The 24,018-nt window shown below is 41.3% G+C and overlaps 1 protein-coding gene across 1 annotated transcript in view; it reads left to right on the forward strand.

The window, feature by feature from the left end:
• The window catches only part of MCTP2 (multiple C2 and transmembrane domain containing 2), a 151,077-nt gene that overhangs the window by 83,883 nt on the left and 43,176 nt on the right, over positions 1 to 24,018 (forward strand). Inside the window, exons 15-17 of the mRNA XM_063314329.1 lie at positions 13,325 to 13,426; positions 14,154 to 14,228; positions 14,940 to 15,059. Of these exons, the coding sequence (XP_063170399.1) occupies positions 13,325 to 13,426; positions 14,154 to 14,228; positions 14,940 to 15,059 (297 nt within the window). The remainder of the gene's footprint in view (positions 1 to 13,324; positions 13,427 to 14,153; positions 14,229 to 14,939; positions 15,060 to 24,018) is intronic.

A 24,018-nucleotide genomic window follows, 5' to 3' on the forward strand; every position in this document is an offset into this window, starting at 1 on the left:
GATTTATTTATTAGACAAATGTATATGGCTGCCCAACTCACACATGGTGACTCCGGGCAGCTTACAAAATTAGGAATGCATAACTCAGGGTGGCATTTATTTATTCCTTTGCTTGCTTACTTTATATATGCTTTTCTACTCTCGGGAGAACTCCAAGAGGCTAACCAAATTTTAAAAACCAAAAATGCAGAATTATAGTTAAGTAGAAAAGACAGATTAAAATTAGCAATAAACTAGGTGGCAAATTCATTACTTTCTTTCTGGCACTAAACCAAAACATTTTCCTTCCTAGGCATTTTAATCGTTTGGAATCGGACTTAACGGTTAATGCCTGTTCTATGCTGGAATATTGTAGGACAAAAGTCATGTTAGTCTATGATGGCCAAAAATCAGACTTTTTCTGAGTTTTTGTATTGGAATACTAGACTTTAGCTTATTCTCCTTCCTGGCCTATTGATTGATTGTATTGTATTGGTTTCATTGTTTTAATCTTTTTCTCTTTTTTTCAGGTGTTTCAAAAAACTTTTAATGATTCTAGTAACTTTGTAATCTGCTCTGAGAACTCTGGGTATTGGATAGATTAGAAATATAATAAGTAAATAAATTAATATTTCAAGGGTGGCCAGCTGGTTGCCTGTAGACTAGATCCAATTCTCAGCTTGCTTTATTTGTGCTTTGGCGGGTCCTAGGAAATGGAGCAAGCAGAAGCAATGTGCAAAACTCACCAATCTGGGAACAGAAAGATCTGGAATTGGTGTGTTTTGCACATCCCTAGTGAACAATGTGCTTAAATTGTTGTTGAAGAGGGGAAAAGAGGCCTTCCTTGTGTTGCATAGAGAAGAGAGCTACAGCTTAGATACAGATGTTTTGGGACTGCGTTCTGTAGATTTTTTAGTGTACGTGGTTAAAGGCAGTCTTACCATATCTGTGGTTGCATCTGTGATTGAATCTATTGCATCTGGAAGGAGCTAGATGGGGGAAACATGGTTTGCGAAAATAAGGGATTAAAGTTTCTGGAATTTACTTTTGGACTACAAAGAGTAGGAAGGTGGTGGTCTGCTTTGGTTATTTTCTCTAGGTTGGAGATAAATAGTTCAATAAGGGGTTAAAGGCACCAAAAGTGCTTGCTGTTTTTTTGTGAATCTCACACTGTATCCACCACATACCTAATTTGATGACAGTGTCCATGTATTAAGGAGCATAGCCCTCACTCTGAATGGACTTTGTTCTTTCAAGTGTTCATACTGTTGGCAGAGTGCTAGGAAAGCATTTGGCCCAGGAGAGATCAGAAAAGTCACACACCAGGCATTTCTATAAAAATAATTTTATTTACAGAAAACAAACATATTTAAAGGCTGTTTGCTGAGAGGAGAGATTTCTCTCAGCTGCATATTCTCTGCAAGCCTACACAGAAGGGAAACTGAAACTAAAACAAGTTCAGGCAAGTTCCTCCCTTAGGCAATGCAACCATTAACACGTGAAAAGGGGACAATTAAATTCAACCTCTTCACCGGGCCAAAACGATTAGTTACCGTAGTAACCTTAATCTGTAGTAGAAAACATATTAACACTCCCCTTTTTATACTACAGAATAAGATGCAAACCAGTCTGCTTTGTTAACTCTGTCTTTCCATTCACATTATTTTAACATTATCTCCCCTTTTGGTTTAACTGAAAGCTACCATCCTTCTTCCTGTGTATTTCCAAACCTAGGTAATTTGTTACAGTTCCAAGGCTTTTTAATGTGAAATGGCTTTTCATGCAGGCTTCAAAATCAAGCCTTTGTTTTTCTGTTGGTGTGAACAGCAGCAAATCATCAACATAAATGCAGAGATACATACAGCCTTGTTTGTCTTTCTTCATATATACACATGGACCTGCTTTTCCTTTTTCAAAACCAAAATTCTGCAGTTTTTCATCTAATTTTTGGTTCCAGGATCTAGCAGCTTGTTTTACCCATAGATTGACTTCTGCAGTTCACAGACTAGATTCTCCCCTTTTTCATAGCCAGGGGGTTGCTGCATGTATAATCTGTGGTCTAAATCACCATAGAGAAATGCAGTTTGAATGTCATAGTGGTGAACTGACATTCCTTTGAGTGAAGCCATTTTTAACAGTGATCTAATTGATTCACCTCTAGTAACTGGTGCAAAAGTCTTATCAAAGTCTAAATCTTTCCTTTGAGTGAACCTTTTTGCAACTAACTTTGCTTTATCTTTTTGGATTTTGCCATCAGCATCCCTTTTCAGTTTGAAAACCCACCTACAACCTAGACAGCGTTCATTGGGAGGTAGATTTACCAGTTTCCATGTTTTATTTTCTTTCAAGGATGCTAACTCCTGTTGCATGGCAGAATGCCAATTTTGTGCAATCTCAAGTGTTAAAGCATTCACTTGTTCTAAAGACTCAGGTTCTGTGAATATGTGAAATGCCTTTACTGTTTCAGCCTGAAAACGTGATGGAGGAACGTCTTTATTACTTCTCTGAGATCTGCGAGGTAATACAGGGCTTAAATTTTGACTTCTATCACTTTCCTGAGAAGCATCTGTCTCATCAGACAGATCTTCAGTTTGCTTTTCTGGTTTAATGTCCTCATCAGGCAAAAGATCACCATCAGCAAGTCCTTGCTGTTCTCTTGTGGTGGTCAGATCAACTGGAGAGCTAGAGTTTAATCTCCCCCAGTTTTGTTCAGCAAAAGAAGCGCTTTTGCTAATTATTAATTTCTCTCCCATTATGAACCTGTAGCTCCTTTGGCTTTGTTCATAGCCAACAAAGATGGCTTTCTTTGTTGTGGGGCCTCCTTTCCTTCTCTGCTGTTTTGGGATATGAACCCAAGCAGTGCTACCAAACACTCTAAGATGGTTTACCTTTGGTTTCACACCATAAAACAAATGGAGTGTCCTGAATCACATAGTTATACAATCTGTTTTGTACATAACAGGCAGTAGATATTGTTGTTGTTTATTCGTTTAGTCGCTTCCGACTCTTCGTGACTTCATGGACCAGCCCACGCCAGAGCTTCCTGTCGGTCGTCAACACCCCCAGCTCCCCCAGGGACGAGTCCGTCACCTCTAGAATATCATCCATCCATCTTGCCCTTGGTCGACCCCTCTTCCTTTTGCCTTCCACTCTCCCTAGCATCAGCATCTTCTCCAGGGTGTCCTGTCTTCTCATTATGTGGCCAAAGTATTTCAGTTTTGCCTTTAATATCATTCCCTCAAGTGAGCAGTCTGGCTTGATTTCCTGGAGGATGGACTGGTTGGATCTTCTTGCAGTCCAAGGCACTCTCAGAATTTTCCTCCAACACCACAGTTCAAAAGCATCGATCTTCCTTCGCTCAGCCTTCCTTATGGTCCAGCTCTCACAGCCATATGTTACTACAGGGAACACCATTGCTTTAACTATGCGGGCCTTTGTTGTCAGTGTGATGTCTCTGCTCTTAACTATTTTATCGAGATTTGTCATTGCTCTTCTCCCAAGGATTAAGCGTCTTCTGATTTCCTGACTGCAGTCAGCATCTGCAGTAATCTTTGCACCTAGGAATACAAAGTCTTTCACTGCTTCTACATTTTCTCCCTCTATTTGCCAGTTATCAATCAAGCTGGTTGCCATAATCTTGGTTTTTTTGAGGTTTAGCTGCAAACCAGCTTTTGCACTTTCTTCTTTCACCTTCATCATAAGGCTCCTCAGTTCCTCTTCGCTTTCAGCCATCAAAGTGGTATCATCTGTATATCTGAGATTGTTAATGTTTCTTCCAGAGATTTTAACTCCAGCCTTGGATTCCTCAAGGCCAACTTGTCGCATGATGTGTTCTGCATACAAGTTGAATAGGTAGGGTGAGAGTATACAGCCCTGCCGTACTCCTTTCCCAATCTTAAACCAGTCTGTTGTTCCGTGGTCTGTTCTTACTGTTGCTACTTGGTCGTTATACAGATTCTTCAGGAGGCATACAAGATGACTTGGTATCCCCATAACACTAAGAACTTTCCACAATTTGTTATGGTCCACACAGTCAAAGGCTTTAGAATAGTCAATAAAACAGAAATAGATGTTTTTCTGAAACTCCCTGGCTTTTTCCATTATCCAGCGGATATTGGCAATTTGGTCTCTAGTTCCTCTGCCTTTTCTAAACCCAGCTTGTACATCTGGCAATTCTCACTCCATGAACTGCTGAAGTCTACCTTGCAGGATCTTGAGCATTACCTTACTGGCATGTGAAATGAGTGCCACTGTTCGATAGTTTGAACATTCTTTAGTGTTCCCCTTTTTTGGTATGGGGATATAAGTTGATTTTTTCCAGTCTGATGGCCATTCTTGTGTTTTCCAAATTTGCTGGCATATAGCATGCATTACCTTGACAGCATCATCTTGCAAGATTTTGAACAGTTCAGCTGGGATGCCGTCGTCTCCTGTTGCCTTGTTATTAGCAATGCTTCTTAAGGCCCACTCAACCTCACTCTTCAGGATGTCTGGCTCTAGCTCACCGACCACACCGTCAAAGCTATCCCCGATATTGTTATCCTTCCTATACAGGTTTTCTGTATATTCTTGCCACCTTTTCTTGATCTCTTCTTCTTCTGTTAGGTCCTTGCCATCTTTGTTTTTGATCATACCCATTTTGGCCTGGAATTTACCTCCAATGTTTCTAATTTTCTGGAAGAGGTCTCTTGTCCTTCCTATTCTATTGTCTTCTTCCACTTCCGCGCATTGCTTGTTTAAAAATAATTCCTTATCTCTTCTGGCTAACCTCTGGAATTTTGCATTTAATTGGGCATATCTCCCCCTATCACTGTTGCCTTTTGCTTTCCTTCTTTCTTGGGCTACTTCTAGTGTCTCAGCAGACAGCCATTTTGCCTTCTTGGTTTTCTCTTTCTTTGGGATGTATTTTGTTGGCGCCTCCTGAACAATGCTGCCAACTTCTGTCCAGAGTTCTTCCGGGACCCTATCTACTAAGTCCAGTCCCTTAAATCGATTCTTCACCTCCACTGCATATTCCTTAGGAATATTAGTGAGCTCATATCTAGCTGATCTGTGGGTCTTCCCTAATCTCTTTAGTCTGATCCTAAATTGTGCAAGAAGAAGTTCGTGATCTGAACTACAGTCAGCTCCAGGCCTTGTTTTTACCGACTGTACAGATGTCCGCCACCTTTGGCTGCAAAGGATGTAATCAATCTGATTTCGGTGTTGTCCATCTGGTGAAGTCCATGTATAAAGCCGTCTCTTAGGTTGTTGGAAGAGAGTGTTTGTTATGCAGAGTGAATTGTCTTGGCAAAATTCTATCAGCCTGTGTCCTGCTTCGTTTTGTTCTCCCAGGCCATACTTACCTGTAATTCGAGGTGTCATTTGACTGCCCACCTTAGCATTCCAGTCTCCTGTGATGAAAATAACATCTCTTTTAGGCGTGTTGTCCAGTAGGTGCTGCAGATCCTCATAGAACTGCTCTACTTCAGCTTCTTCAGCATTTGTGGTTGGGGCGTATATTTGGATCACTGTGATGTTAGATGGCTTGCCCTGAATTCGAATTGAGATCATTCTGTCGTTTTTTGGGTTGTATCCAAGCACTGCTTTAGCCACTTTACTATTAATTATGAAGGCTACTCCATTTCTTCTGTGGTCCTCTTGTCCGCAGTAGTAGATCTGGTGGTCATTTGATGTGAAGTGGCCCATTCCAGTCCATTTCAGTTCACTGACGCCCAGAATGTCTATCTTTAATCTTGACATCTCACCAATAACCACATCCAATTTGCCCTGGCTCATAGATCTTACATTCCAGGTTCCGATGGTGTGTTGATGCTTAGAACATCGGATTCGCCGTTCACCACCAGCACCGTCGGCCGCTAGCCGTCCTTTCGGCTTTGAGCTAGCTGCGTCATCACGTCTGGGGCTAGTTGAGCTCATCCTCTGTTCCTCCCCAGTAGCATTTTGACCATCTTCCGACCTGGGGGTCTCATCTTCCGATGGTATACCGACATATCTCTGGTTGTACTGATCCATTTAGTTTTCACGGCAAGAATACTGAGGTGGGTTGCCATTACCTTCCCCAGGGATCGCATTTAGTCTGACCTCTCTGTCATGACTTTCCCGTCTTGGGTGGCCCTTCACGGTTTAGCTCATGGCATCATTGAGGTGCTCAAGCTCCAGCACCACGACAAGGTAACGATCCTTTGCTGAAGCAGTAGATATTGCCTCTCCCCAATACTTAAAAGATAAATGTGAATCTTTTAGCATGCATTCCATCGCATTTTGCAAGGTTCTGCCCTTTCTTTCAGCAACACCATTTTGCTGAGAGGTGTAAGGATTAGAAATAATTTGTTCTATCCCCTTTTCCACTAGGAACCTTTTGAATTTGTGAGAAAGGTACTCTCCTTCTCTATCACATTGGAGTGCAGATACAGGCCTAGGGAATTTTCCATTTGCCCATGTCACAAAACTTTTAAATTTCTCAAATGCCTCATCTTTATGTTTTAAGATGTAGATAAATGTGTATCTTGAGAAATCATCAATGATCGTCATTGCATACCTTGCTTGTCCAAGACTTGGAGCAAAAGGACCAATAATATCAGAGTGTACAATTTCCAAAGGTCTAGTTGTAACTCTGTCACTGTGCTTACTCACAGGAGCTTTTAGTGTTTTGCATTCTTTGCAAACTACACAATCTAAGTATTTGTCACAGGATTTTATCTTTAGGTCAGCATACAGCTGTGGCATTTGTGCTATATACTTGAAATTAGCATGACCAAATCTCCTGTGTATCAGGTGTACACATTGGTCATGATATGGTGTGTTGCCAACTGCAGCCTTGCAGCTTGGCTTCCTTGCATTTTGCACAAGGTACAAGGAGTCTTTTAACATACCAGTAGCACACAATTTTCCATTTTTACGTATCTCACAACCATTTTTCTGAAATGTTATGACATACCCTGTTGCAGCCAATTATGCCACAGATAAAAGGTTTGATTGTAAATTTGGCACATACAACACACCTTTTACAGTTTCTCCTAAGCAGGATAAATACAAGTCACCTTGTCCCATAATTTTGGTCACAGACCCATCAGCTAAAGATATACTTTGTCTTTCAGTTTTAGACAGTGACACAAAAGAGCTTTTACAATTACACAAATGACAGTTGGCCCAAGAATCTAACACCCATACATCAGAATTACCCTTCTCAGCAACCTGTGCAATTTGGGTTGTCTGAAGAGCCTTCTTCTGTGTTGCCCTTGTGTTCTTCTCCTCTGTCTTTCTACTCTTGGGTCTCAAGGCACAGTCTCTCTGCAAATGTCCAGCTGAACCACAGGTGAAGCATCGCTGGCTGGCTAGTGCTGTGGCCTCAGTTTCCTTTCTCTTCTTTTCCCTTTTTTTTCTGGTACTGCAGCTTGTCAGAAGAGATGGGGGGGATCTTTCCTCTCTCTTCTCCCATTCAGCGAGTAAGCGCTGTGTAACATACGATGGGGTGAGGTCTGCTTCAGGCATAGCCTCCAGGGTACAAATCAGCGTGTCCCACGTTTCATTTAGTGAGGACAGGAGGATATAGGATTTTGTGAGAGGTGTAAATTCCATTCCTCACTCCTGCAACTCAACAAACAGCTGCTGAATATAATGCAGGTGCTCAGGAAGGCTATCTCCTTCTGCAAGGTAGGCTTTGTACAGCTTTTTTGTCAGGGTAACTTTACTCCCTGCTGTTGCCTTTACATACAAGTCTCTCAAAGCGTCCCAAAGTTGCTTTGCAGACTGCATGCCTCACACGTGGACTAGCTGATTGTCCTCAACTCCCAGGATAATGGTGGCTCTAGCCCGCTCATCCTGTCTCAGCCATTCAGCACTGGGATTTTGGGGGGTTTGCTCACCAATTGGCAGCCAAAGATTCTCTCTGCGAAGATACATCTCCATCTTCAGGGCCCAATTCAAATAGTTGGTCTCTGATAGGCACTCCAGAGGCATTGCTGAGGGCTGGGAGGTAGCCATGGCTTCTTCCTCCTTTTGCAAGTCACCTCAGCTAGCTTCTTTGTCCTGTAGACCGGCAGTTGCTGGAAAATCTCCAGGCGGCTCCAAAGAAAAACTTCACAGGTCTTTGCTACCTGCCTTTAAATTGTGCATGAGATGTGGAGCTGATCTCTCTATTCTCTCGGGTTTTACTGGGCTTACTGGGTTTCCTGGGCTGTTTCCTGGGCCCATAACCTGTTGGCAGAGTGCTAGGAAAGCCTTTGGCCCAGGAGAGATCAGAAAAGTCACACACCAGGCATTTCTATAAAAATAATTTTATTTACAGAAAACAAACATATTTAAAGGCTGTTTGCTGAGAGGAGAGATTTTTCTCAGCTGCATATTCTCTGCAAGCCTACACAGAAGGGAAACTGAAACTAAAACAAGTTCAGGCAAGTTCCTCCCTTAGGAAATGCAACCATTAACACGTGAAAAGGGGACAATTAAATTCAACCTCTTCACCCGGCCAAAATGATTAGTTACCATAGTAACCTTAATCTGTAGTAGAAAACATTAACACATACATAACTAAATTAGTTTAGCTGGACTCAATGTGGAAATAATATAATTGCATCATTATATGATAGCTTCATATCACTTATGAGCATGATGGATTGATAAAAAGAAGGAAAGAAAGAAAAGATGCTACCCAAGGGTTGGGTAGAGATTATGCTGCCAAAGCAGTAATTACTAGACTAAAAGAGAGGGTTGAACAGCTGCCAGCTGGATGATATATTTTCAAAAAATGCGGGACTGGACTTTCTTGTATCTCCTTGGCCCAGTAAGCTTAACTGCAGACTGAAAATCTGCAGTGTGCCTAGCAAGTATAAATTTGGTTATGATTATAATCCTACAATTTGCTGTGAGTAAGCACCATTAAATAAAGTTCTTCTAAACTGGTAAGCATAGAACTCCTTGACAAATCCTGGAATCCACATTGAATTTGCAACTGAATGCTGACTTTTTGGTTTTTCCTCCAGCAAGTTATATTTTTCTCCTCCTTCTCTACCCACTTATACTTTGCCTGTGGAATAACTTCAGAAAATTCAGAAACTTGTTCACTCTTCCACCATATCTACATTAACCATAATAAAGAGGCTGCCTGTTTGTGGATGATAATTCACAGGAGGAAATCATGAGGTGGGAAACAGCACTGAACTTGGTAGGATAGGGAGGAGAGAGCTTGTTCACAGTGGCAACGTTTGGACAGCAATTTCCTGGGCTGGCCAAATGATGAATCTCTGCTCAGATATCAGAATGGTCGATGATTCCTTGCAGCTGTTTATGCTCTGCCTGCCTTACTCTGCGGTGGAAAATCCTGGGTTCTGCTGGAACCATTGTGTGCCATGCTTTCAATAGCAGAGACTGGATCTGCATTGAAGCCAGATGTACTTCTGTAAATAAATGCTTGTGTGGGTTGGGGTGTGTGTGTGAAATGGGAGAAAAGTTGCCAACTCATTTTTCTTGCAGACAAGAGCAATGAAAAACCTGCCATTCCCCTTTAAGAGCTCTGTCTCCTTAGCGCCCTGTACTGTATCAGTCTCCAACTTTTTCTGTTTCATTAAAATTCTCCAGCGGTCGATAGGGTTGTTGCTTAATAGATTTAGCATTGGCTGTCCTTAGTAGTGCTGAATTCCCATACATCTATTTCACCTGGCATGTTTTGTACAAATGGCTGAGCAAATCTATCCATTAGGCTGGAAAAATCTGGCATACAGTTGCCTGAAGTCTGATACTCTGCAGGGGTGGTTAGATGATAGCATTTTGTTCAGTCTGGAAGTCTTCATCCTAGGGGTATTAGACTTTTCCAAATATTCAAAGGTCTGTCTCTATATTTTTTTTCAGTCATCCATACATTGTTTTTGGGTTGTTCAAGCTTCTAATTTCTCATGTTGGAGAGACTAGGACAGCTTTCCTTAATCTGAGCATTCTCTAGGTATGTAGTTTTCAATGGCCATGCTGGCTGGGGAATTCTGGGATCCGAAGTCCATATCTGAAGGGCACCAAGGTTAGCAAAGGTTAGATTAAGGTAGTATTTCTTATCTCTGGATATTCCTGTGGGTTTCAGTTTTGTTTCAGATGACACTTGGAGCTTTCTGATCCCTGAATATGCCTTCCATTTGGATTATGAGAGAAGCAGGTAAAGCCGGTCTCCTGGTAACTTCATGGATGCAGCCTTGTCGTTTCCTTAATAACAGTATAGAAATAGTTCGCCATTGTTGTCTTCTGGGTTTCTTCTCACCTCTCACTGTAGCCTACCCCTGAGATTTCCTGGTAGTTTCCCCATCCAAATACTGACCAGATCTAACTTGGTTTAGCTGTTGGAGATCAGGCAACACTAGCTAGATAATTCCACTTGTTGTGATGATGTTAACAGTAGTAATAGTAGTAGTAATGGCTTGATTTTCTTGAAATAAATAACTCTGTCATCCAGATTATGTTTCCTTCTGTGGTAAATGTTCTATGCTCTGCTTCTGCCCATACAGGCTGCCACTGTGGGGAAGGTTGGCTTCAGTGATCTTTAATCCTCTTGGGTGTAGGAAGTTTGAGAATCTGTGGCTTAGAGTAACTGAAATTGTGTGCTTAAATTTGTCTACCAAATTAATTTTCAGGTAGTAGGCAATGGAAAAAAGATACCGTTTCAGAGTTATTGCAGTTGTCAATACTTAGTCCAATAGTGCTGAACTACTATGAGGCGACCTGTGATGTAATTGTGAGTTGAAATTTAACATTTTTGGAAATTGGAAAAAAAAGGATATATTTTCTGTTTTTTTGTGGGGGAGGAAATTGAAGTTTTGAGACAAACTGAAATACAGTTCCCCTTACAACTATAAATAAATGAATGGCTCCTTCACTCACTATCCTTTGCGGTCTAGTGCAGGACAAATCAACCAACCTTTTGATCCAGAATCTACAAGAAGTCAACCCACGGGCAAAAAATGGCGGAATGCTTCCTTCTCTTGTGAATAAATAGCAGTGCTCCTCAAAGGAAAAGATGCATTTTTTCCCTTGCATTTGAGAATTCTGTAAGCCACCCGGAGTCACCGTGTGTGAGTTGGGCGGCCAAATAAATTCGTTTAATAAATAAAATAAATTCTCCTCTAGAGTTTGCCCTCTGTGTACAGCGATTGAAATGATTTGTTTTTGTAAAGAGTCCTATGTAAGGTCTTAGGAATTAATTTTGGGAGCAAAGGATGGTTAACAACAGTTTTCTTAACCATTCCATGCATCGTTAAGAGGATTTTTCTTTCATTTCTTTCAAGAAAAAAAGTACTTCTTCTCCAAAGCTCCAGAAAATCTTTTTTCCCCCGTCAGTCTTTATTCCACCTCTTTGCATCTCTAAATGTGATGAGCACATTTCTGAAGAATGCTTGTTTGTAACCTGTTGGCCAAGCTGAATAAAACCTAAGACAACCCAAAATGATTGAATCACGCAGTGGCTTTTTCTATTTTAAGTTCAAACCCATTGCCTGTGTTCGCCCTCTTATTTATTTGATTTATAACCTGCCGTTCTGCTCTAATGCTGAGGTTGCCATGTTCTTTCTTCTGGAATTGTTTGCTGTGACTATCTGGCTATCCAGTGGCCAGCTAATGATGCCAAGGTGTCCAGTCTTATTTATTTATTTGATTTCTAATTTTTATTTCTATTTCTATATATTTCATAAAATCATTGAACAGAAAAGAAAACCGAAGCAGTGAGAAATAAGGGTTCCCCCCCTTTCAATTAACTCCCTTTGAAAGACAGAGAAAAATAATCTACATCTTTTGAAGGGAGTAAAAGCACAGTTCAGCCTGGTATTGTTTTAAAAGACCAACATTGTCTGGGGTTGGCTGGTGCAAACTCCTGTTTAACTTCTGTAGTTAAGAAGAAAATGGAAACTCGAGCTCCTTGCAAATGAATGGAATTACCCTGTAGTTTCTTACCTGTATGGAACTGAATACATTCATATAGTCATGACTATGCCAGAGAGAGTGCTGTTGCATCTAACAACCTCCCTTCTTAAATCTTAATGAGACTTTTGTGAGAGCACCTTAAAACGTGGCCGCAATTTCAAAATAATCTTTTGAGTATTTTGTTCTGCCAAAGATGATTTTTTTCCCCATTTGGTGACAGCTTTCATCTTACATTATTTTGAATTGAGTTATTTCCCATCCTAAACACAGGGCCTGGGTTGGGAGAGGCATGGAGAGGCAGAGGAGAAGCCAAATGTGTAATCAATCCTTATTGTACCGTGTATAATGTATATTTTTCTGTCGCTTTTTAAAAGCGAAGGCCATCTTTTGTGATGAGCCAAATGGTTTGAGATTTTTTTCCCCCCCATTTAGCACAACAGAAGCCAACAAACAAATTAGAACCTAGAAAGTCCATTTGATATTCTAGGCACCAAACTATTTATGGGAATCAATTTATTTTGGTTGTGTGTATTTATTTTGTCTCTGTGTGCAGGTGAGAATATTTTTCCAAGTATGATTTTGTAGATTCAGCATACTTGGGGGTAGGGATGGGGGGGGGCTTTGATTTCCCCCCCCCTCCTGAATTTTGGGTAGCTGTTTTGCTTCATGGATTATTTGGGGAGGCACTGTTTCCCCAAGCCTGTGCTATCTGGAAAGAAAAGAGCTGTTTAAAATCGCAAATAGCGGCAGCTAATGATTTCCTGCTGGCTGTTGGGCTACCCGGGCAGGTTTTGTTTTCGGACTGAATTTTGTTCATTTTAGTTTGACTATAGTAAAAAAAAAAAGACATGATTTTTTTTCTGTTTCCCTTGAGTCATTGATGCTATGTGGGTTGCTGTAGTCCACAATTTTGGGATATGAAAAGCAATGAGTCTCCTGGTATGGTCTAATTCGAAAATGTGGCTCTGTGTTTTGCATTTTGTGGGGGCTAAGGGACCAAATAGGAGCATCATCTTGCATATACGTAAAGCATCCATTCCACCCCTTTGGACTTTTGACCCCCCCTTCTCAAAATGGGGCCTAGCCTCAACCCAAGTCTGAAGTTCAGCTCTCAATGTGCCACTCAAAGGCAAATGTGGCCCTTGAACAGACAACGGCATTCCTGCAGAGCTCCATCTTGAGGAGGGAAGCAAAACTGGCTAGATGCTGGAACAGAGAGTCCAGGTTTAGGTTTGAGGTTGGGTACCTTCCTTTCATTGTAGGAAAGTAATGACCCTGTCTTTTGCAGGGCAGCTAGTATGTCTGTGTGGATTTCAATTTTGCCTCCGGTTAAAAACAAGCCTTCCAGCCAGGCTTGACATGATGTTAGCTGTGCAAATGTATTTAAAGCTAGGTAAATAGCAGCTTCATAGAGGTGATATATTGACACTTTATTTTTTACTTACAGATTAAAAATGGGCAGCAGAGTTGCTATGTGTTAAAGAATAAAGATCTGGAGCTTCCATCCAAAGGCATGGTCCACTTGGAGATAGAGGTCCTGTTTAATCCTGTAAGTTTATGGTTTTTAGATGAGTGAGGGTAAGATGATCTGATGTTAGCCTTCCCCACCTTGGCACCCTAGAAGGGTGTTGGGATGGCAACTCTCATAATTCTCGGCCAGCAAAGAATGCTGGTTGTGTATTTTGGGAATTGCAGTGCTTTGGAGGGAGTCTGAGTGGTGGAATGCTGTCTTCCAATGAAGTAGTCCAATGAACCATCACTTATGGGCCTGACTTATTTCAACAGACTGTTGTAAAGGTTAGGCATGGTTTAGAAATCAGATGTACAACTCCACCGTATATCCACTGGAGCTCACTGGAGTTGAGAGGCCAATAAATTTAGATGAACAAACAAAAAAACAAAAACAAAAAATAACAATAGGGTTCCTGAAAAGTGGAAATAAATGTTTCTCTCTCCTGATTGTAGTTACATTGTTGGGAGAGATCAGAGTAGGGTTTGCATGAGCCCAAGACCTGCTGCAGCCCATTCCATAAACCATGGTTATCCTGATTCTGAATTACCTCTTTATGAGTGTAGGTATGTTTCTGGGTGACCTTTTCTCCAAGACTGAAGAAGAGCTTAACAAGGGAGGTTTCAACTCTAGTGGACTATTTGGATAAAAGGAATATTAGCAGGAGATATGCAAGTGTAAACTTGTCAGTGTTGTGGGCTGGTGCTTGAATGCTAAATGGAGCTCTGAACCCTGATGTTGTGTGGCTGTTATTACTTTATTCCAGGTAAAGGCAAGCATTAGAACCTTTTCTCCACGTGAGAGGAGATTTTTAGAAGACAATCGCAAGTTTTCTAAGAAGGTATGTCTGTGTTGGGGCCAGACTAAACCCAGCTGACCCCAGAATTCCATAACTCTGTTCTTTCGTTCTTTGGAAAGTGCCACATCTTCATGTGCTACAAGATAAAAGACATTAAAGTTCTTAAGTTAGTTTTTACAGCTATTAGATGCTGAATATATGGAGACAGGACTTGGTAGCGTTGATATCTGTTAGAAACCACAATAATATCAGAGGATGTTACATGAGCTATGACATCATGCAAATCACATCATTGGCATTATTGGCATGACGGCATCTGGACACACATGATGTCACTTGCCCACCCCTGTAGAAACTTATGCTGGATAGGAATGTTAGATTCATTGCTGAATGTCAGGATTCATTGGGTTCCCTAATCAGGAAAAATCCTCGCTTCAGTTAAATACTTCTTTTTTGTCATGTTACTCTCCAGCATTTTAAGAATGATGCAGTGAAGAGCAAAGAGTCAGTGTATCTGAAGCATGGTATAATGCACCCATATAATAATAATAATAATAATAATAATAATAATAATAATAATAATAATAAATGTATTAAACTTGTAAAAAATCATTTGTGTATGTAGAAAGAACAAATATGAATAAGTTATTCTGTTTGGGTTTTTTTTTTCTTTTTGCTGTCCAGTCTGCCCTAAAACCTAGTCTGCCCCTGTTTATACTCTTCCTTATTTTCCTTCCCTTGGCTACCCACCAGATCTTATCAAGAAACGTGGATCGTGTGAAAAGAATCTCCATGGCAATTTGGAACACAATACAGTTCCTTCGAAGCTGCTTTCTCTGGGAATCTCCCATAAGAAGCTTGATAGCTTTTGTGGTGAGTGGGATTAATTCACACACATAATTAAATGTGTTTTCTTTAAGAGGCCTTTGTAATTAGATAACTACTGAACTGCTGCTTTTGGCAGGAGTAATATATGTCTTGAGAGAAGATCTATATGATGCAAAGACCTGAACAGGGATGGATCTGAAAACACTGCTGTCCTTTTGCTGAACCTTTTATCTGGGAAGGAAGCTGAATTCTGTCTGCCCCCCCCCTTTTTTTAATTCGGCTATTGCCAGGTCTCGGCCCATTTATTTTGCCACTAGAATTGCCCTGAACAAGACTGAAAACTGAACTGAGCTTCATATGCATAATCCAGAGTCATCTTGTTTGAGTTGGGTGGCCATGCAAATGTTCCAATTCAATAAATTAAGCCCTGCCCCCTTTTTAAATTTGTCTGTTATATTGTTTTTTCCTCTCAAAATTCAAGGCAGCTTCTATAATTATAAACTGATGCAGGAATTAGAACGGTACCCTAATTTTTTTTAAAAAAAAGAAAACAACGCAAAACATGAGAACTTTATTTGCTTATTTATTCATGGCCTCAGAAGAATGATAAAAGCAAAATACAGCAAGTATGATAAATGAAATAAAATAAAATTACATTAAAAAAATTGGAAAAGTTTATCATGTTAAGGATGCTCTGGGTGATTTTGAAGAAAACATGGCTGCTGATAGGTAATTTGCAACCTTCTTAGGGGTTTCTGAGAACTGATCCCATAAAAGAAGAGGGGCAATCATGGGAGATACAAATAATGTAGCACTAATAATAAAGAAAAGGCATCCTTGAACAATTTCAGCTTCTGGCCATTATACTACAGCAAGATCTGTTTTTCAGGTGCTGGGTGCCAGACATTGTACATGAAGGGGATACATGAAGTATGTATGAAGGGGATGTATAAACACAAGTCATTTAAAAGTAGCAACCCTTACCTGGTATCACCATCTCTCATGAACTTTCTGGTGAAAAGATTGAAATGTTTGGAATTTTTATTCAGTAACTAGTAACTGCCTTCTTTCTGAGGTAGCATCATATCAGGCCCAATTTGCCAGCCAAGTATCTCTAAAGCAGTGTTTCCAACCTTGGCAACTTTCAGGTGTATGGACTTCAACTCCCAGCATTCAACTACACTGGCCATCCTTTTGGGGAATTCTGGGTATTGAAGGCCACACATCAGGAAGTTGGGAAACAATCAAGGGTGGAAAGCACTACTATAGAGTCTAAACATCCCTAAGAAGAAGGGATGGGATGGGAGATTTTTATGTCTCTATATTTCTTTGAGAAATGGAAACAATAAGACATGTTGCTTGCTTATTCCTCCTGTTAGGATGTCCATATAGATCTTATTTCTCCAGTGCTTACTTTGTTTCATGGGAGAACATTCCACTTTTATGGACCTCTCTGAAAATAGTTACAGTACAGATGGCCAATAAGTCAATGAAGATTCTCAGTCATCCAGGTGGAATTGTCTGTAGGTTGAGACAGCAAACCCACTAACCCACTGAGACAGAGGCTTGTACACCCTAAAGATCCAACACCAAAACACACGAGGAGCAAATAGTATATGCAATCCAGTGCAAGGAGGAGTGTTCTGAGCTCTACAATGGAGAAACCAAACAGCCTTTGCACAAGAGGATGGCCCAACACAGGAGGAGCAACGCCGCAGGACCAGAATCAGCGGTTTACCTTCATCTAAAAGAAAAAGGACACTCATTTGAGGACAACAATGTTCACATTTTGGACAGAGAAGATAGGTGGCTTGAGAGAGGGGTTAAGGAATCCATTCATGCCAAAGTGGAAAATCCTTTCCTCAGTAGAGGTGGAGGCCTCAGACACAACTTGTCCCCCATTTTTCATGCTTCTCTTTCATTAGTCCCCAGGTAGATTAAGACCACTTCACAAGTTTACCAGGAAGGCCACTCTTAGCGATCCACTTGGGGATGAGCGAGGGATTTAGGAGTAAGACATCCCAAGGACAATCCACACCTCCATGGCACAATTAACAGCCATTCAGGGGTGGGGACAATGCAGCCACCCTGGAAGACATATATGGGGTCCCCTCACCAACCTTCTCCCAGACTGAAGGAGCTGCTTGGACAAGCAGCGAAACATTTCAACTAAAAAGAAAGAAATCCAGTTGCCATGACTCAACCTACAGACATACAGATGGCCAAGTGTCTTCTGTTAGCTTAGCATTTGTGATTGTTTAGAATTTATCTTCACCCCTACTTAGCTTAATACTCAGTAAGTGAAAAATGACACTGATGACTCAAATATTAATAAGCAACGGTGTTGATAAAGCATCTAACCCCCAAAGAACTTCTTCAGCAGGAAAACAAATCAGCTTATTAGAAAAGTTGTGGCTTTTTAATCTCTTGTAGACTGAATGTAGGAGTAATGCTCCTGTGACAATGTCTGGAAAGTATACAACCGAAATATTGTTGCTTAACTGATCTCCCTTAAAAAAAGAAAAAGCAAATAGATTATATTCAGCGTCCTCATAAATCTACAGCCTTTATTGAATAAGCCAGGTTTGCTGGATTCACACAGTCCATAAACTTTTTTTTTATTTGCGTGTGTGTGTCTGCGCACACACACATACCACTTCTTAGCCCCAAAATAAGCATCATTGTTAAATGAATAATTTAAAGTTTCCTAAAAAGAATCCCAGGAATGAAAATAATTTTAGAAATTCTTTTCCTGCCATTGGGAGGGAAGAAGTTTAGTTCAGTATACCTGGGAAGACACCAGATTGTATAAGATCAAGGTTTTTTTTTAAAAAAAATAAAGAATGGTATATTTAAAAAGTTTTAAAAAACTTCTATGACCCCCTGGAAGATTACAGAGCTTCTAAAATGAACTGTGGGGAGAGGCAAATACTGTATCTGAAGAACATTCAGTTCCAAAGCATTTTTCCTTAGTTTTCGAAGCTTAAAGTAGGAGAAAAAAATGTGTAGAAAACTAAAAAGGAATAGGAAGCGATTTGCAGAAAAGATGATTAAAATGTGAACAAATCCATGCTGTGTTTATAACTGGTTGGCAAGCATTTCTAATTAAATGATCTTGGGGAGCTTGTCAGAGAAGGCAATAACTGGCTGAGGGAATAAAGCAATTCTATCAAATACCTCTTTTTGCTCCTTAAAATGAACTGCCCATCTTTAAAGCTGAACTCTAAGTGAGCCTTTGGCCATACATGTGAAGACTTGGCAGGACAGAGGAACACTGCAAGTTCTCAAGCCCAGCGTTATGCCGCTTAGCTATTACAAGCTAAATAACTAGGAACATCCTTGGATCTCTTTTATCTTCCAAATTATACTGTGTGGAACTACAGTTATAGCTGTGCTGAGAAATTATACTTCATTTCTTTTGCCGTTAGCAGTTCTCATTCTGATGGAGGAAAGCAAGTAGGCCTCACCATTTCTTTTTAGGCAGGAGAGAATTTTGGAGAGGTTCCCCTAGAGGGAGTGACACGGTGGCAAAGCTGTGTGCGTTGTCTTTGTACAGATGGATCAAGCGCTGGCCACACTTCCATTAACTCTCAGAGGGATATTCTCAGGAAGAAACCCAATGGGGCTTTTGACATGAGGGATTAGGGATAGCCACGAAAGCTGTGGAGGAGCTACAGGAAGTAGAGGGAGTCCTTGCTTAACAACCATTTGTTTAGTGATGGTTCGGACTTACAATGGTGCTGAAAAAACTGACTTACGATTGGTCCTCACACTTTAAAAAAAAATAATAATTATAGACCGCCCACCTCACTATAAAAGTGACTCTGGGTGGCTTCTTGTTGTTTATTCGTTTAGTCGCTTCTGACTCTTCGTGACTTCATGGACCAGCCCATGCCAGAGCTTCCTGTCGGTCGTCAACACCCCCAGCTCCCCCAGGGACGAGTCCGTCACCTCTAGAATATCATCCATCCACCTTGCCCTTGGTCGGCCCCTCTTCCTTTTGCCCTCCACTCTCTCTACCATCAGCATCTTCTCCAGGGTGCCCTGTCTTCTCATTATGTGGCCAAAGTACCTCAGTTTTGCCTTTAATATCACTCCCTCAAGTGAGCAGTCTGGCTTTATTTCCTGGAGGACAGACTGGTTGAATCTTCTTGCAGTCCAAGGCGCTCTCAGAATTTTCCTCCAACACCACAGTTCAAAAGCATCGATCTTCCTTCTCTCAGCCTTCCTTATGGTCCAGCTCTCGCAGCCATATGTTACTATGGGGAACACCATTGCTGGGTGGCTTACAAATAAAAATTATAAAACCATTATAAAACTAGAAAAAGTACAAAAAAGAAAAGAAAAAAAGGAAAGACGGAAACTTATGACGGTTGCAGAGTCCCCGCAGTCATGTGATCACGATTTGGGTGCTTGGCAACTGGTTCGCATTTATGACTGTCACAGCATCCTGTGGTCACGTGATCACCATTTTTGACCTTCCCAGCCGGCTTCTGGCAAGCAAAATCAATGGGGAACCGCATGATTCACTTAAGGACCATGTAGTTCACTTAACGCCCACAGTGATGAACCAGGTCAGATTTGCTTAATGACCGCTTCACTTAGCAACTGAAATTCTGGTCCCAACTGTGGTTTTTAAGTGAGGACTTCCTGTAATATCCACAGCAGCACACTCTCTGTCATTTCTCAGGGTCATAAGAGCTCAGAAATTCCACCAAGAAAAATTGGAAATAAATTTCCAAGGAATAAAGTAGAAAATCAGAAGTTCTTTTGCAGAAGCCTCTTTTTTTAAAGAAATTGCAAGGGTGATACTTACTCATTTAATGAAACATAGGCACACCACTGATTACTGCATTAATTCTTTGGGAGAAGACAAAATAGAAACCTTCAAGCTACCTTTCTGAGACCAATCTTACTGATGGCTTAAAAAACATTTCTACAGAGTGTGTTCCTGTTCTGCAGGATCTCACCCTAGAAGGTTTAAGCCTGCTTTAAGGAGCCAGTACCTACCATTGCATAACATATGTTTCTCTCCCCCCCCTCCCACCAAAAAATTAAAGGTTAATTTTAAACATTGAATGGCTGTTGTGAGGAATTGTGCCTCATTGCACATTCTGCTTATGATTTTTTTTTCCAGAATAATTACCCCTTCTATCGACAGCTTGCAGTGAATTAATGATAATTATGTCATTTAATGAAATTACAGTTTTTCTTAATGCAATTATAGTAATCTGAGGGAAATTAAAGGACATATTCAACTATCCCCCTTTTTTTCTTATGTTCTTTAACTTCTTGGAAAAGCCCATCTGAGCGTTTTCCAAGGGATGTTGTAGGCAGGCATTAAAGCTTCTGGAGAAAGGGAAGTGCCGTTCTCTTTTTCTGCCTAGAACCTGTGGGGGCTTGCAAGTGGGCAGAGTCAGAGCTAACCCTTGTGATGGATGGGATTAGAACTAAAAATAGACAGGGCCACCCTCTTTTCACAACTGTTCACTTTACATCTGGCCAACCTCTTTTCACAGTCACCATTTTTCACCCATCCCAGCTTCTTTTGTGGTGGTGTGTTTCCCCCTGCCCACCAACCTCACCCCCCTGGTTTCATCTCTCACTTTCCATTCCAGGGACTGTTGTGGGGCAGAATGCCAGAAGATACAAACGGATTACTTTCCATGAATTTTTTTGCAATAAGCCTATGAACTATGAAAAAATCAGGCCAGGTCCCAGAATTCTACACCTCTTGACCATATACTCATCTGCTTTGGTAGTATGAAGCTAAATGGAAAGAAGGGGTTTAGATTGCTTGCTTTCTCACTGACTTTTCTGGTTTCAAAAAGCCAGGAGAACCTTCTTATTTCTTGGATGGGAGACTACCAGGTAATCCCAGGGCAATAGGCTAGACTGGAAAGTTGAGAAAACATCCTGGAGGAAGGCAGTGGCAAATCAGTTCTGTTGCCAAGAACACTAATGGAGATGCCCATGAAGTCACCAGAATCTTGACTTGAAGGATGGATTTCAGCTTTTTCATACTTAGTTCAATTTTAGAGTAGCCCACTGGGAATAATTATGGCTGAAGCCATTGAACTCTTAGATGGTAATGAATCTTATTAATTGCATGCAATTAATGTAATCATAATTAAGCTGACATGCCTAGGGAAGGCTGCCTAGCATAAAGCCCTAAGAGCTGAGGTGGTAGCACCAAGCTGATGTTGAAGAGCTAAGGTTGATGTTGTGGTGGCCCTGAACAAATCTTATATGGAAGACTATCAGGTAACCTCAAGCCTATAAGGTAAATTAGGTAGTTGAAGAAACAACTCTGAAGAAATGATAACGCATTTCTGAATCGTTTTAAAGAAAATTCCACTGTTGTGTCCATGATGTCGCCAGTGGTCAAGCTTCTTCTTGGTTCAGTTTCAAAGTGGCCCACCATGAGCAGTAATGGCTGAACCTGTTTAGTCCTCAGATGGTTAAGGATGTATGCAAGATATTGTGATGGCCATCAACTGTGATACTAACACAAGGAAGTAGCCAAATCTATGGTGAGGGAAAGAGCTCTTGATAGCTATTGGTCCTGGTTGCCACATGGAAGAAAGACTGTTCATAGAAACAGAGAGTTGGAAGAGGTCTTAGAGGCCAGCTACTCCAACCACCTGCTTCAGTGCAGGGTCCACTAGAACATCTCTGATAAAGCATCTCCAGCCTCATTTGAAGATTCGCCACATCATGTGGCAGCTTGTCCACTGGAAATTCTTTCTGATGTCTAACCTGAACTTCCTTTCTTGAAGTTTTATCTCGTTGTTTCTGGCCCTGCTTTCTGAGACAACGAATAATAAGTTGACTCTTTCTTCTATCTGACAATCCTTCACACATTTTGGAGACTGTTATCATATTTTTCCCTTAGTGAATTTTGTAGGCTATACATAGTAAAGGCAAAGGTTTCCCTCGACGTAAAGTCCAGTCGTGTCCGACTCTAGGGGGCGGTGCTCATCTCCGTTTCAAAGCCGAAGAGCCGGCGTTTGTCCGTAGACACTTCCTCCGTGGTCATGTGGCCGGCATGACTACACGGAACGCCGTTACCTGCCCGCCGAAGCGGTACCTATTAATCTACTCACATTGGCATGTTTTCGAACTGCTAGGTTGGCAGGAGCTGGGACTAGCAACGGGAGCTCACACAATCTTGGTGGCCATCCTCTGAACTTGCTTCAATTATGTTGCTGTCCTTTTTAGACTGTAGCCTAAATCTAGGCACAATATTCTCTATGGGATCTGATCAGGGCAGAGCAGAGTTGACAATTACAATTAGGTGTCTGTTAACCCCTCAAGATACATTTGCTTGTCGAGCAGCTGCATTACACATTCAAAGACAATGTGGAAGGCGAATGCAACTTCCTGGTGGGCAACATCAGAGGAGGGCAGCCTTCATGCTGTGGTGGTGGGTGAGGAGCACTGAGAAGTTTGGCTGTTCTTTGAAACAAGGTGTTGAATCTTCTGGCTTGGGCGATCCAGCTGGTGTCTATCCAGTGGCTATTCTCCTCTGAGCCCCCGTGTTTAAGCTATATTGAGTGTCCCTTGTACACATAAAGCAGAGAAAGTAGATCTTATCTTTATTCATGGACCACTGAAACTGTCCTGAGAGAAATACTACTTTGCACAGGGCATTGTTCAGCAATGAATTTTCTGCCTTCAGACATGGCAGTGGCCACCATTCTAGATGGTTTCAAAAGGACACTGGACACAGCCAGGAAGGATGAGGCTATCAGTGGTTACTAGGTTGTTTTCTAGCTCTGAAATTGTGGACGCCACGTCTTGAACACCAGCTGCTGAGGAGCAAAAACTAGGCATGAGGGCAACCACCTTTCTATATCTTGTTTGGCCATTCCTGTGACTGAAATGGGCCCTGGGCCTAAGCCATTTTAGGACTCTTCTTGAATTCTTGCATTTATGGAAAGATAGACTAACCCTGTTTTTTAAAAACTCCTTCCATCAATTCAATCTTTGTGCCCTCTTGAGTGGCACGTGTGTCCCCCTCTTGGCTCTTTAATACATTATGCAACCATTGTCTTTATGGAAATAATAATCATACCACCACCCTGAATCTAGCAGATGGGAAAACAATTGAAACTGCTTGCTCTGTCTTGCCCTATCACAGAACTACACTCTCTGTGGTGATGTTTCCAGCTAACTTGTCCACTTGTATCTGTATCTTATTTTTGAAACTGCAGAGCTTTATCATTTTATGTTCAAGCTGTCATTTTTACAAGTCTTTCTGGCTACTCTCCTCGCTGGACTGTGCCTCTCCTCTATTGTCTCCCTGGGCTTGGCAAGCAATGGGTCCTGTTTTACTCCTATACAAGATGGACGTGCTGTCAACAGTAACCTATAATTATACCCACCTCAGGTGACAGTTAGGTGACAAGAGAACTAGTCTAATAATTTTAGCTGCCTGATCTGATCCTTTCTGGAGAGAGAAATTCCCTGTTGTGGTCCAGTCATCAGTCTGTGGCTCAGCTTTGCCTGTTAACCTCTTAATCATTGGATTCCTCCTGAATCCCAAACAGGTTCTACTGTGATCATTGGCCCCCTTGCTCTTTCAATGCCGCCTCTCGTTTTTCAATACTCTCAGACAGCTGCCAGCTGATATTAGTTGAAAGAGAGCTTATGTAGTCACACAACTTATGGAGAATCGCAATATTTCTCTGGGCTCTGCAGAATCACACTGACAAGAAGATAGAAGCTCCCTCCTTCCTTCTTTCCTTCGAAGAAGAAGAAGAAGATTGGGAAATCATAACAGTGACAATTTTCTGCATAGTCCGCTTGTTGGCTTCTACTGAGGAGAGGCATGTAGTTTCTTGAGCACTGCCTCTTTCTCCTGAAAATGAGAGGAAGCCATTTAGCTGCAGGGAGAAAATTGAAAGGCTAGACCGATCATTACTCTGATGTTTGGGGTGCAGTGAGCATGGCCAGAGTTTTGGATCTGTTTTCCAAAAGATGCTTCAGAAGGCAGGCAAGC

The sequence above is a fragment of the Candoia aspera genome, chromosome 13 (genome assembly GCF_035149785.1).
Source record: "Candoia aspera isolate rCanAsp1 chromosome 13, rCanAsp1.hap2, whole genome shotgun sequence".
NCBI classification, from domain to species: domain Eukaryota; kingdom Metazoa; phylum Chordata; class Lepidosauria; order Squamata; family Boidae; genus Candoia; species Candoia aspera.